Genomic DNA, 14,787 nt, shown 5'->3' with positions numbered 1-14,787 from the left:
AAAGCATCACTCTGATTTTGTCTCTCCGCATTCAGGTCCCTTGCTTGGCTCCCCCGAGTCAGTGTGACTGCCTGTTTTAAACAGCTTTTTACTATGGAAATTTTTATACATATGCACGAATAGAGGGAAGAGTGTAATAAACTCTGTGTCCTCATCACCCTGTTTCGTCAGTGATCAACTCCTGGCCGTTCTGTTTCATATACACCCCTTATCTAAAATAAGCACTCTAAAAATAATCACAATACCCTAATCACCCTTAAAAAATACAATTAAAGGGCTTCCCTGGTGGCGCAGTGGTTGAGAGTCCGCCTGCCGATGCAGGGGACGCGGGTTCGGGCCCCGGTCCGGGAGGATCCCACGTGCCGCGGAGCGGCTGGGCCCGTGAGCCACAACTACTGAGCCTGCATGTCTGGAGCCTGTGCTCCGCAACAAGAGAGGCCACGACAGTGAGTGGTCCGTGCACCGCGATGAAGAGTGGCCCCCACTCGCCGCAACTAGAGAAAGCCCTCGCACAGAAACGAAGACCAAACACAGCAAAAAATAAATAATAAATAAATTAAAAAAAAATACAATTAAAAATAATTCCTTAATATCATCAGTGTTCAAATTTCCAGTTGTCTTATAAATGTCATGATATAACTGTTTGAATCAGGATCCAGATCAGTTCTGCACATTGGGATTGGTGGATGTGTGATGTGTCTTTTATGTCTCTTTTGAACTCTAGAGGTTACCTTTCCATCTCTCTCTCTTTCTCTCCTTCCCTGCCTCCTTCCCTCGCTCTTCTCTCTCTCTCTCTTTCATTTTCCCTTTTCTTTTCTTTTTTTTCTAATTTTATTTATTTATTTATTTATTTTTGGTTGTGTTGGGTCTTCATTGTGGTGCGCGGGCTTCTCATTGCGGCGGCTTCTCTTGATGCAGAGCACAGGCTCTTGGCGCCCGGGCTTCAGGAGTTGTGGCACGAGGGCTTAGTTGCTCAGCGGCATGTGAGATCTTCCCGGACCAGGGCTCGAACCTTTTTCCCCTGCACTGGCAGGCGGATTCTTAACCACTGTGCCACCAGGGAAGCCCTGTCATTTTCCCTTTTCTTAGCCTGCTGTTCACAGCTGTGCATTCTCTTTCTAGCCTTCCCTCTCTGCACCTCATGCATCCTGTGGCTGGCCCCTTCTCTAGCCACCCTAGGTTCTTGCTCCTCTGAACTCTTATTGTATAAAACCTGACTGAGAACTTCTGCCACTGAGAACTCTTGAAGTGGAAGACTGTGCGTGTGTGTGTGTGTGTGTGTGTGTGTGTGTAGGTGTAGGGGGTATAGGGTGGGAGTGTGTCAGGGGTCTTGGTTCCCCAAGGAGAGCAAGAACCAAGATTGCCAGTTCTTTGTCTCCTCCCTGCAAAGCCTGGCCCAGGGTGCTATACAGCATGGGCACTCGGTGCACGTGCATGATCGGCGTGTTCCTTCCCCGTGAGGTGGGAGTTAACTGAAAAAGTAGGATATTTTGAAACGAAAGAGGATTCTCAAAAAAACAGCAAGGAGGGCTTCCCTGGTGGCACAGTAGTTAAGACTCCACCTGCTAATGCAGGGGATCCCTGGTCTGGGAAGATCCCACATGCCACGGAGCATCTGAGCCCGTGCACCACAACTACTGAGCCTGCGCTCTAGAGCCCGTGAGCCACAACTACTGAGACTGCGTGCCACAACTACTGAAGTCCGTGCGCCTAGAACCTGTGCTCTGCAACAAGAGAAGCCACTGCAATGAGAATCCCGCACACTGCAATGAAGAGTAGCCCCCGCTCACCGCAAGTGGAGAAAGCCCACGCGCAGCAACAAAGACCCAACACAGCCAAAAATAAAAACAAATAAATAAATACATTTATTTAAAAAAAACAAGGAGTTTAGGAAACTATAGGGGCTGGGGTGGGGGAGAAAAGGCTTTGTCTAGAGCAGGAAAATTAGAGTTGAGTTGGTGCTAGAGAGTGTGGCGAGGACGGCTGAGGCTTGGCCTGGGCTGGGATCCCAGGGGTGGACATGGTCATGACATTCCCGGAAAGCTCCTTAAAGGATCAAGCAACCAGATCGGGCATCAGGTGGCTGCAGAGAGCAGCTACCATGTGACCTCGGGAGTCACTCCAGGAGTCCAGCCAGAAAGGACCTTGTTTTCCAGGCTGGCCTTAGGGTGACTCAGGTAAGAATTAAGCAACTAGATTTTTGTGGAAAGCTGTGCCATGCTGATAATTAACCACATGTGTGCTGGTAATTGGCCTAACTCTGTAGGGGAGGCCAGGAAGCCTCGCACAGTGACGTCATAGTCCCATTGAATGATGAAAGAAGACGTGTTGGTGCTGCAGGTCTCTAGACAGGGGGTCCTGAAGAGGACAGAGGAACTGTTGGTGGGGTTTGGAGGCTCCTTCTCATCCCTTTCCCTTTGAGTTCTGAATCAGTTGAGACACAGATCCAGAAAGCAGGTGGAATAAAAGCAGCACCTTTAACTTAGTAAAGCAGTATTGGTGAATGTGGTTTGGATATTCCTGCAACCAGACAGGGCTTCCAATTCACATATGGTCTCTGTGGAGGATTTTAGGGGGTCCTGGTCTCTTCAGAGTGCTGGCTGATGACCCGGGAGTTAGTGAGGCTACCTGTGCCAGCAGCTGTTAACCGGTTGCCCTCATCCTGTAGAGAAACTCAGAACAAGAATATTCAACTCTTCCTTTCACGTTCTGAGCGGGTAAACACAGAAGGGATCGGTTCCCATCGAATAGTTGAGTGGAGAAGGTGAGATTTCCTGCTTTATGGATCTGAAAGGATGCGGAGAGAGAGAGGATTACTTACTCTATGGCAGGCTTCAAGGTGATGCCTTAAAGAAGAGAAATCCCTGGTCTCTGCCACGTGGTGATGATCCCAAAGGCCAGCTCTGAGCAAAGATAGTGCCTGTGGTGATGCTGCGTTCTTCATGACGTTTCCAGCACGTGGTGCTTTCGCGTGCTGCCTGGGTGCTGTGTCATTGACTGTTTCCTCTTCTTCCTCCCCTAGAGCTGGAATACTGCCGGCATTGGAGAAACCCTGACCGATGACCTGCCCACCTTCAGTCTCACTCCGCTCGAGTACATCAGCAATGTAAGAGCCTCTGTGTGCTTTTGCTTTTCTCTGTGCTGGTCACAGCATCTGAGACCTTGTCTGGTCTGGCCGTTCTGGGTAAAGTGGTCCTTGCTGCATCGGTTCTGTCTGGACCTTTGCTTTTGGACAGTCCCCATCCTTATCCAGGACTTTAAGGAAATGCAGTTGATTTCCTTAAATCAGCTGATGAAACACATGCTGATTTCAAAGCCTAACACATTCCCGCCCCTCCCCCATCCCCCTCAATATGAGGTGTGGCCAGTGCCTGAGGAAATCAGAGTGAGTCCAGCTCCATTGCTCTTAAATGTCAGTGAGCATAAGAAATGCTGTACAGGAATGATAGACCCCAGCTGTTTCTTCCTCTCACTATGGGGGAGTTCTGCAATTTTCAGGGGTGATTTTGAGATAGGTGATTTCTGCCTTGAGCTCTCACTTTAGAATCCACCTCTGTGTAAGTTATGACTGTTGTAATAGATACGAAGGAATTTTATTTTAATATTTATTTATTTATTTTGGCTGTGCTGGGTCTTAGTTGCAGCATGCAGGATCTTTAGTTGTGACATGTGGGCTCTTAGTGTGGCATGCGAGCTCCTTAGTTGTGGCATGCAAACTCTTAGTTGCGGCATGCATGCAGAATCTAGTTCCCCGACCAGGGATCGAACCCGGGCCCCCTGCATTGGGAACGTGGAGTCTTACCCACTGGACCACCAGGGAGGCCCCTGCAAAGGAACTTTAGAAGTAAATATTGTACAGTTAGAGGAAGTGTGTGTGATCCCACTGGTGGGTAGCAAGGAGGATGGCTTTCCTCTGTTCACTGAGCAAGTCCAAAATGGCAATTGTTTCCCTCTGTTTTTCAGGGCATTATTCAATACCCTGGACGGATGGAACTAAAAACGTTGGTTGGTCTTTACAACCAATGAGAATAATCTTATTTTTAGAATTGAGACGTGTATTTTAATGGAAATTGATTCCAGAAATGATGTTGCATAGAAGGAACTCGAGAGGCTATCGAGTTGATTTGAGACACAGAGGAGTAAGGAGAGTGAGGGGGCGTTTTCAGGCCAGGGCTCTTTCCCACCGGCTACCATTCATCAGCCCCCAGGTAGGCGTCGTCCAATGAGGTCATCTCCTGATGACCTCAGCTCAGGAAATGAATATCTACTGAGCACATACTGTGTGCAGGGACAGTGCTAGGCTCTTACTGGTGCCACGAGGTAGTGTGTGCTATAGACCGAATTTCATCTTAACAACAACTTTGTGAGCCGGTAGGCGGCAGCCGCGTTTTGCGGTCAGAAGCACCAAGGCTCTGGGGGATGGGAGTGGGGCAGGGAAGCCACTCATTCAGCAGTCGCTCTGTTAGGATGCCTGGTGCTTTATGTTATGTGTATCTCACGCAGGATTAGTTTCATCTTTGCCACAACCCTCTGAAGTAACTATGAGATCACCCTCATTTCAGAGATGGCGAAACCAAGGCCCCGACAGATTAAGTAAGTTGCACAGTGTCACACAGTGGTAGAGCCAGAACTCAAACCCAGGTCCTTCTGACCACAGAGCTGTTCATTTTTCCTGGGTCACTGCGCTTACCCAGCCAGGATATCAAGGAGTACTTATTGAATATGGGAGAATAGTAGACAAACATCTACTGGTGTGATGGTGAGCATCCCTTCCCACATTGATTTCCAAGAAATAAACAGACAGAACTCCCAAGAAAAACTTGGCATTGTGGAATCTCTCTAGGAACCACAGCAATCCCCACAGTCTGAGGCCAGTTAATTCAAGTTTGAGATGTCAGATTATTGAAAATGTGCACCTAACCGACGCTTTGCCTTGCTGGTGAATGCCCCCACCCACGCAGAACTGTGTGAGCATTATAAGGAGATGAAATAGGAGAAATAAATAAATAAATTGAAGAAATAAAACAACATAGATGCAAGGCATATTGATGATGATTCTTTATTTCAAGTAAAACTGCGTTTATGGATTTAGCCATGAGGTGATGGCTACGGATGAAAGGGGTACCAAGTACAGAAATATGCCTGTGGTCTCTGCACATAGTAGGTATTCAGGAAGTGCTTGCTGAGTGGAATTACAATGGAGAAATTCTAATCCCAGAAGTCAGCATCCTTCTCTTCCTCCAGCCTTAGGGAAAAATGATGAATTTGTTGCCATTTCAAGCTGAAATGTACAGTGGTTGCAGTTATTAGTGCCTAAGTGACCACTTATCTAGTTTGAGTGAAAGATGCTCAAACTAGAGTGTTTTACTTAGTAAGTAAATGAAAGGAAAAGGTGCTGATTTTTTTCATTTTACCATCTGTGTACATACCACTTTAAAGGGAGACCAAACACAATTTTTTGTTAGCACGATGGGCCACATTAAGTGTTTGGAGATGAAGGTGTAATCATCCTGTAGTCCTCTGGGCTGGTAGATTTTGGGAGTCTGTCTTAACTTCTGGACACCTGCTACTGTATAGGTGTATGTAAGGCCAGATCGAGAAGATATTTCTCTAATAGTCCTTGGACTTTTAGCTTGCAGAATCAGTATCAACTCTAAGCTGGAATGAACGTGTGAAATCAATATGGAGCCAAAAAAGTCAACAACAGGCTCCAGTACCTTTTTAAGAAAATATATATTACGTTGTCGTAACCTGAAAATCAACCTCATTTTGAAGTGACACATATACTTCCCTTAAAATACTAGACAGTTGTGAGTTGTAATAGAAATAGGTGTCTAAAATGTCTCCATGATGACAGTCATGTGTATCTGACAAACACATGACAAATCCTGAATTATTCATGGGCTCATCCCAAATGTCTTGTAACCCTGCCTTTGCGATTCCTCACCGACCAGGCAGGTTTACTTTCTAGAGTTTGTACTATGAAAACATACAGTTTTCCCTCCAAATTAATTTATAATTATAAACTGCTTTTTTCCCCAACAAAATTCCTTCCTTCGCCTGGTTGAATCACTTAGAAGGAAGAGACCCAGATCCAAATCCAGAAGACAGGATTGAAATTCTTGCTTGACCATGCACTTGTTGACATTAGCATCTTACTGGTTTTTCATCTATGAACAGTAATAATAACTTATATTTACACAAGTGCTTTAAATTTTACAAAGCACTCCAGTATACATTACTCATTTGAGGTAGAGCTCGCACTGAATGCATTCCAAAAAACTGAGGCCATGAGTGAGAAGGATGAATCTATGATCTATGTGCAAACTACCGGTGACTGTTGTTTCAGGTGTTGCCTCACCAGTATTACCACACACTGGAAAGATCAGACCTGGAGCTGCTGCAAGGTCTTGCAGTTTTGTCTGTTCACCATTTGCCTTCACATAAATGTACTGCATGAAATAATTACCGCCGCATGTGTCAGCGTTGGGCTGACAGTGCTTTCTTTCTTTTGTTTCAGATCGGGCAGTATATCATGTCCCTCCCCCTGAACCTTGAGCCATTCGTGACTCAGGAGGACTCAGCCCTAGAGCTGGCTTTGCACGCTGGAAAGCTGCCGTTTCCTCCTGAGCAAGGTAAGAGAGACCTGCAGGAAAGAGAGCGACGGGCTTGGATGTGATCACATGCCCCTTGTAGCACGTTACTCTCATCACACCCGTCCTCCACACTCGCACTGAAATAGTTTTCAAAGTGTACAGTCGTGACTGAGAAAGATTGGGGTTCTCTTTTTGCACCCTCTGAGGGACTTCTGCGCGACAGAGTGGATCAGGGAAGGCTCACTGTATGCAGGGCGTCCCTGGGGAACTCCCCCAGTGCCGTCAGTTGGGAGGTGGTGGCAGGTGGGCCTGGGGTCGTAGGCATTCATTGGTGATAGAAGGGAGGTCACAGGGCAAGGGACCCACCAGGTGTTTTCTCTCTCTTTGCTCCCCCTCTGTGTGGACCACCTGTCAAGTAAAGTGGCACCTCATAAGAAGAGTTTTTCTTGTCAAGACAAAAATAAACTCTTCAGTGTAGAGGTTAACTCTTCTGTCCAAACGCCTCTGGCTGTAGTGAGCTTCCAACTCCCCAAGGCTTGTGGGTCTCTAAACTGGCAAGGTAAAAAAATACAATACGTTAACACTTTTCCTTTTTCTCATTGTCTGGGCCTGACAGATTGAACAGGGACCACATACTCTCTGATCCAAAATCATCTTATCCCTAACATTGGGCATTATGGGCCTCCCTCTGTAATAGTGAATAGACAGAAAAATAATCACTTGGTATATAAAGGATTCAGCAGCTCAAGAGAAGGTACTGCACTGAAAATAAAATCACATCGAAAGGTTAAAAATAAAGGGTTGCTAAAAGACATCTCATGTAAATTCAAATAAAAAGAAAACAAGATGACTGCATCGCTATTAAAGAAGTTGAATCAAATCAAAAGATAATAAATGAGACTTTATGTCAATAACAGGTGGATTCCACAGTGAACCTGTAGTAGTCAGGTACCCTTATGTGGCCAGTAACACAGCACTGAAGTATATAAAGAAGAAGCTGGCAGACGTATAATGACAAAACCACATTAGTACTGAGAAAATCTTGTACCTCTCGTTTAGGCTTTGACAGATCAAAAAGGAAAATTAACGAGAAGAAAAGAGGAATTGTTCTGTATAATAGCACATTTGATTGAATCAATATGTCAAGATTTTTATCCCACAGAGAATAGGCATAGTTGTCAAATTTCCATAAACTGTTTGCAAAAGTAATACAAATAAAATCTCCATAAGTTTCATAGGATTATAAATATTAATGGTACTTACATAATTTTTGAAAAAAATTCTATTTAAAATTCAAATTTAAAATGTGAAACCTTCTAAGCTAAACTATGAGTGAATATTAATTAATCTTCGTGATAGGGAAGGGAAGACTTTTTTGAAATGAAAGAAACTGTAAAGGAGGGGACTTCCCTGGTGGTCCAGTGGCTAAGACTTCGTGCTCCCAGAGCAGGGGGCCCGGGTTTGATCCCTGATCAGGGAACTAGATCCCATCTGCCACAACTAAAGATCCTGCCTGCTGCAACTAAGATCCCACATGCCGCAACTAAGACCTGGTGCAGCCAAATAAATAAACAAATAAATATTTTTTAAAAAAAGAAACTGTAAAGGAAATTGAAAGATAAATAATGAACTGGAAAAAAATAGCAACATATATGATAGATGATGGTTAATATCCTCATTTTATAAAAGTTCTTACAAGTCAGTAAGAAAAAGATGAACACCCACGGAAAAATAAGTAAACGACATGAAGGCATTCAAATAAGCTAAAACATATAAAGAAATGTTTTAACTTCAGTAATCCTCAAAGAGCTGCAAATGAAAGTAGGATACATCATTTTACAGCCTGTCAAATTGACTATATATACATGCATATATTTTATTTTATTTTTATTTATTTATTTTTAAAATAAATTTAATTAATTTATTTATTTTGGCTGCGTTGGGTCTTTGTTGCTGCACACGGGCTTTCTCTAGTTGGGTGAGCGGGAGCTACCCTTTGTTGCAGTGCGCGGGCTTCTCATTGCAGTGGCTTCTCTTGTTGTGGAGCATGGGCTCTAGGCACACAGGCTTCAGTAGCTGTGGCACATGGACTCAGTAGTTATGGCACACGGGCCCTAGAACACAGGATCGATAGTTGTGGTGCTCAGGCTTAGTTGCTCTGCAGCATGTGGGATCTTCCCAGACCAGGGCTCAAACCTGTGTCCCTTGCATTGGCAGGCATATTCTTTTTTTTTCTTTTTTTTTTTTTTTTTTTTTTGGTGGTACGTGGGCCTCTCACTGTTGTGGCCTCTCCCGTTGTGAAGCACAGCCTCCGGACGCGCAGGCTCAGCAGCCATGGCTCACGGACCCAGCTGCTCCGTGGCATGTGGGATCTTCCCGGACCAGGGCATGAACCCTTGTCCCCTGCATCGGCAGGCGGATTCTCAACCACCGCGCCACCAGGGAAGCCCTGTATGTCTTCTTTGGAAAAATGTCCATTCAGCTCCTCTGCCCATTTTTTAAATCAGATTGTTGTTTTTTGTTATTGAGTTGTATGAGTTCTTTATATATTTTGGATATTAGCCCCTTATTGATTATATGATTTGCAAATACAGTAGTGCCCCCTTATCCACAGGGGATGTGTTCCAAGACTGCCAATGGATGCCTGAAACTATGGATAGTACTGAACCCTGTATATACTGTGTTTTCTCCTATACTAATAGGTGGGTGGTATATACAGTAATAATACACTGAACAAAGGGATGACTCATGTCCCAGGCGGGACAGGGTGGGGCAGGGTGGGACAGGGTGAGATTTCATCATGCTACTTAACACATTTTAAAGCTTGCTATATGGATTGTTTTTTTTTTTCTGGAATTTTCCATTTACTATTTTTGGACTGTAGTTGACTTTAGGTAACTGAAACCTCAAAAAGCAAAACCACAGATAAGGGGGGACTACTGTATCTTCTTCCATTCAGTTGGTTGCCTTTTTGTTCTGTTGATGGTTTCCTTTGCCGTACAGGAGCTATTTATTTATTTATTTATTTATTTATTTATTTATTTTTGACTGTGTTGGGTCTTCATTGCTGTGTGTGGGCTTTCTGTAGTTGTGGCAACTGGGGACTACTCTTCATTGCAGTGTGCAGGCTTCTCATTGCTGTAGCTTCTCTTGTTGTGGAGCCCGGGCTCTAGGCATGTGGGCTTCAGTAGTTGTAGCTTATGGGCTCTAGAGTGCAGTCTCAGTAGTTGTGGCACATGGGCTTAGTTGCTCCACAGCATGTGGGATCATCCTGGACCAGGGCTCAAACCCATGTCCTCTGCATTAGCAGGCGGATTCTTAACCACTGCGCCACCAGGGAAGCCCCCAGGAGCTTTTTAGTTTGATGTAGTTCATTTGTTTATTCTTTCTTTTGTTGCCATTGCCTCTGGAGTCAGATCCAAAAAAATATTGCTAAGAACAATGTCAAGGAGCTTACTGTCTAGGTATTTTATAGTGTTTGGTTTTACATTCAAGTCTTTAATCCATTGAGTTAATTTTTGTATATGATGTAAGACAGTGGTCCAGTTTCATTCTTTTGCATGTGGTTGTCCAGTTTTGCCAACACTGTTTATTGAAGAGGCTGTCCTGTCCACTTTGTATATTTTTGCTTCCTTTGTCACAAATTAATTGACCATATATGTGTGGGTTTATTTCTGGGCTCTGCAATCTTTTCCATTGATCTATGTGTTTTTATGCCAATACCATACCGTTTTGATTACTATAGCTTTGTGATATAATTTGAAATCAGGGAGTGGGATATCTCCAGCTTTGTCCTTCTTTCTCAAGACTGCTTTGGTTATTTAGGGTCTTTTGTGGTTCCATACAAATTTTATTATTTGTTCTAATTCTGTGAAAAATGCCATTGAAATTTTGATAGGGTTTGCACTGAATCTGTAGATTGCTTTGGGTAGTACATACATTTTAACCGAATTAATTCTTCCAGTCCATGACCATGGAATATCTGTTCATTTATTTGTGTCTTTTAAAATTTCTTCCATCAGTGTCTTACAGTTTTCAGTATACAGGTGGTTCACTTCCTTGGTTAAATTTACTCCTGGGTATTTTTTCTTTTTGATGCAATTATAAATGGGATTGCCTTGCTGATTTCCCTTTCTGATAGTTTGTTATTAGTGTACAGAAACCCAATCAATATTCTGTATATTCATTTTATATCCTGCAACTTTACTGAATTCATTTATTAGTTCTAAGAGTTTTTTGCTGGAGTCTTTTAACGTTTTCTATATGTAAAATCATGTCATCTGCAAATAGTGATGGTTTTACTTCTTCCTTTCCTATTTGGATGCCTTTTATTTCTTTTTCTCACCTAATTACCATGATTAGGACTACCAACACTAAGTTGAATAAAAGGGGCAAGAGTGGGCATCCTTGTCTTGTTCCTGATCTTAGAGGAGAAACTTTCAGCTTTTCAGTGAATATGATGTTAGTTGTGGGTTTGTCATATACGGCCCTTATTATATTGAGGTACTCACTCTATACTTACTTTGTTGAGAGTTTTTATCATAAACGGATGTTGAATTTTATCAAATGTCAAATTTTGTCAAATGTCAATAGAGATGATCCTCTGATTTTTTATCCTTCATTTTCTCAATGTGGTATATCACATTGATTTGTGAATATTGTACCCCTGGGATAAATCCCACTTGATCATGGTGTATGGTTTTTTAATGTATTGTTGAATTTCGTTTGCTAATATTTTTTTTTCGCACTTTAGAATCCAAAATGCTTTATTTCTCATTGGCAGTGATAAATCAGAAATGTGTATTATTTTTGCAGAGGCAGGTGAGTGGGGTAGGGAATTAGATGTAATGTGTTCTTTTTAACCCCCAAACTCTTAACGTAGCAAACTGAGAGACAGGAAAGCACAAATGAAAAAGTACAAACCACCTTTCATGTCCCACCATTGAGATGTAACCAGCTGGTTTGTGAACACGTCCATTCTAGTCTTCAGTATCAAGGACACAGAAACATTAAGCGACAGGCCAAAGAATTTTCTGCTATCCCAGGTTAATAAAGGACATATCCTAAACTGTTACTGTTTTCTCTGCACAATTCCTCTACTCAGTAGTCAAAAGACTATCAGAATGCTTCCCACGTCAATTCAAAGAAGTCACACAATGACCAACAATTTACTCAAATTGTTTCAGACTGAGTTTTGAACAGGAGCCAATCTGTAAGACATTTATCTACTGAACTAAGGGCCTTAAATCCAATTTTGTGCTGTAGACTGCCACATGCCCTGTTCCATGTGACCTTTGCTGCCACTTAATACCATGTCTTGGAAAAATGGCCTCTTAGCCTCATAAAACAGCTGAATTCTAGGTACTGTTGACTAAGGTCTAGGACTGTAGTTGAAAAGGAAACTTGATTGTCCTCAGTCTTCACAAGAACCACACAGGGTAATTCCTAACTTTATAAAGTGAGGCTAAAAATGACTACTTGCTCCAAGATGCAAGGTCCTTCAACCAGGGGTCTCAGAACCTACCGTGATCTGAGGGCCACATCTTCCCGAGCCCACCTGGAGCTGACCAAGGCTGCTCTGGGCACCTGAGGCCTGGGTGCCATGAAGGAGGGATCACATATCCTTTACAAACGCCTTCCAAACAGAAGGTTCCACAGAGCACGAACAGGCAAAAGAGCAATCTCTGTGACAAGCTGTCAAACAAACTGAAGAGTAAAACCAAGGGGGAAATGCCAGATGGCCGTTTTACAGTTTTATTAAGCAAAACGTGCATACGAGCTGTTTATTCATTTTCTTCGCTGTGCAGCCTGGCATTGGGATTGGTGACTCTGATGGCCAGCTGGGCTGCTCTCTCCACAATGGCTTTGCGGTTCTTGGAGGAGACGTTGTGCGCAATCTCAGCACAGTAAGACTTGTTGCACTTTAGCAGCACTTCAAGCTCCATGACGTTGTGGACCAGGAACTTCCGGAAGACGCTGGGCAGCATGTGCTTTGTTTTCTTGTTGCTCCCGTAACCAATGTTGGGCATCAAGATCTGGCCCTCGGATCTCCTGCACACCCTGTTGTCAATGCCTCTGGATTTCCGCCAGTTCCACTTAATTTTGACATATCGGTCTGACTGGTGCCGGATGAACTTCTTGGTCCTCTTTTTGACGACCTTGGGCTTCATGAGGGGTCTGAGGGCAGCCATGATGCCGAGTAGGAGATGGTGGCCACCTCCGTAGGCAGCGCCAAGGAAGAGAGGGGAAGGTAGCGCATGAGGCTGATGGGACCTCCTCGTTTGCTGATATTTTGTTGAGAATTTTTGCATCTATGTTCACCAGGGATATTGGCCTGTAGTTTTATTTTTTTGTGGTGTCTTTTCTGGTTTTGGTATCAGAGTAATGCTGTTCTTATAAATTAAGTTTGGAAATGTTCCCCCCTCTTCAGTTTTTTGGAAGAGTTTTAGATGGATATGTATTAAATCTTTTTTGAATGTTTGGTAGAATTCACCAGTGAAATTGTGTTGTCCTGGACTTATGTTTGTTGGGAGTTTTTTGATTACTGATGCAATCTCCTTTCTAGTAATTGGTCTATTCAAATTTTCTATTTCTTCATGAGTCAATCTTAGAAGATTGTATGTTTCTAGGAAGTTATCCATTTCTTCTGTGTTATCCAGTTTTTTGGTGTATAATTGTTCATAGTAGTCTTTTATGATCCCTTGTATTTCTGTGGTATCATTCTCCTCTTTTCATTTCTGCTTTTATTTATTTGAGCCTTCTCTCTTTTTTTCTTGGTGAGTCTAGCTAAAGGTTTGTCAATTTTGTTTATCCTTTCAAAGAATCAGCTCTTAGTTTTATTGATCTTTTCTATTCTTTTTTAGTCTCTATTTCATTTATTTCCATTTTCATCTTTATTATTTACTTCCTTCTACTAAGAGCTTAATTTATTCTTCTTTTTTCTAGCTCTTTTAGGTGTTAAGTTAGATTATTTATTTGAAAATCTTGTTTCTTGAGGTAGGTCTATATTGTTTTGAACTTCCTGCTTAGAACTGCTTTTGCTACATTCTATAGATTGGGGTGGTTGTACTTCCATTTTCATTTGTTTCAAGGTATTTTTGATTTCCCTTATGATTTCTTCATTGACCCATTGGTTGTTCAGTAGCATGTTGTTTAATCTCCACATATTTGTGATTTTTCCAGTTTTCTTCTTGATTTCTGGTGTCATACTATTGTGATTGGAAAAGATGCTTGATATGGTTTCAATCTTCTTAAATTTATTGACTTGTTTTGTGGCTTAACATGCGATCTGTCCTGGAGAATGTTCCATGTACACTGGAGAAGAGTGTGTATTCTGCTGCTGCTGCTTTTTGGCTGGAATGTTTCATACACACACACACACACACACACACACACACACACACACACACACACACAGCCATCAAGTCTAACAGGTTATTTGAGGCTGATATTTTCTTGATTTTCTGTCTGGATGATGTCTCCAGTGATGTAAGTGGGATATTAAAGTCCCCTACTATTATTGTATTGCTGTCAATTTCTCCCTTTAGATGTGTTAATATTCGCTTTATATATTTAGGTGCTTCTATGTTGGGTGCATAAATGTTTACAAATGTTACACCCTCTTGATGGACTGACCTTTTAATCATTATGTAATGACATTCTTTGTCTTTTATTACATTCTTCGTTTTCAAGTCTGTTTTGTCTGATATAAGTATAGCTACACTGGCTTTCTTTTCATTTCCATATACATGGAAAATCTTTTTCTATCCCTTCACTTTCAGTCTGTGTGTGTCCTTAGATCTGAAGTGAGTCTCTTGTAGGAAGCATAGATGAGTCTTGTTTTTTATCCATTCAGCCACTCTGTGTCTTTTAATTGGAGAATTTAGTCCATTTACACTTAAAGTAATAAGTATGAACTTACTGCCATTTTGTTCATTATTTTCTGGCTGTTTTGTAGTTCCTCTCTGTTCCTTCTTCTCTTCCCTTGTGGTTTGATGAATTTTAGTATTATATTTATATTCCTTTCTCATTATATTTTGTGTATCTACTGTAGGTTTTTGCTTTGTGCTTACTGTGAGGTTCACATATAACAGTGGCTCTCTGTCTCTCTCTCTGTCTCTCTGTCTCTCTCTCTCTCTCTCTGTCTCTCTCTCTCTCTCTCTCTCTCTCTATATATATATATACATATATA

The 14,787-nt window shown here is 42.4% G+C and overlaps 2 protein-coding genes across 6 annotated transcripts in view; one reads left to right on the top strand and one right to left on the bottom strand.

Moving 5' to 3' along the window:
- COG7 (component of oligomeric golgi complex 7) overlaps positions 1-14,787 on the top strand; it is an 85,464-nt gene that overhangs the window by 60,092 nt on the left and 10,585 nt on the right. For all 5 annotated transcript variants that reach the window (XM_059036971.2, XM_059036972.2, XM_067013606.1 and 2 more), the window contains 2 exons: positions 3,023-3,106; positions 6,521-6,635. In XM_059036971.2, the coding sequence (XP_058892954.1) occupies positions 3,023-3,106; positions 6,521-6,635 (199 nt within the window). The remainder of the gene's footprint in view (positions 1-3,022; positions 3,107-6,520; positions 6,636-14,787) is intronic.
- LOC131740802 (large ribosomal subunit protein eL32-like) lies at positions 12,370-12,817 on the bottom strand. The gene has a single exon (XM_059037069.2). It carries the CDS (start codon positions 12,785-12,787, stop codon positions 12,380-12,382), a length of 408 nt encoding a protein of 135 aa, XP_058893052.1. The 5' UTR covers positions 12,788-12,817; the 3' UTR covers positions 12,370-12,379.

The sequence above is a fragment of the Kogia breviceps genome, chromosome 14, assembly GCF_026419965.1.
Source record: "Kogia breviceps isolate mKogBre1 chromosome 14, mKogBre1 haplotype 1, whole genome shotgun sequence".
NCBI lineage: Eukaryota > Metazoa > Chordata > Mammalia > Artiodactyla > Physeteridae > Kogia > Kogia breviceps.
This window is presented reverse-complemented; position numbering and strand designations above follow the sequence as displayed.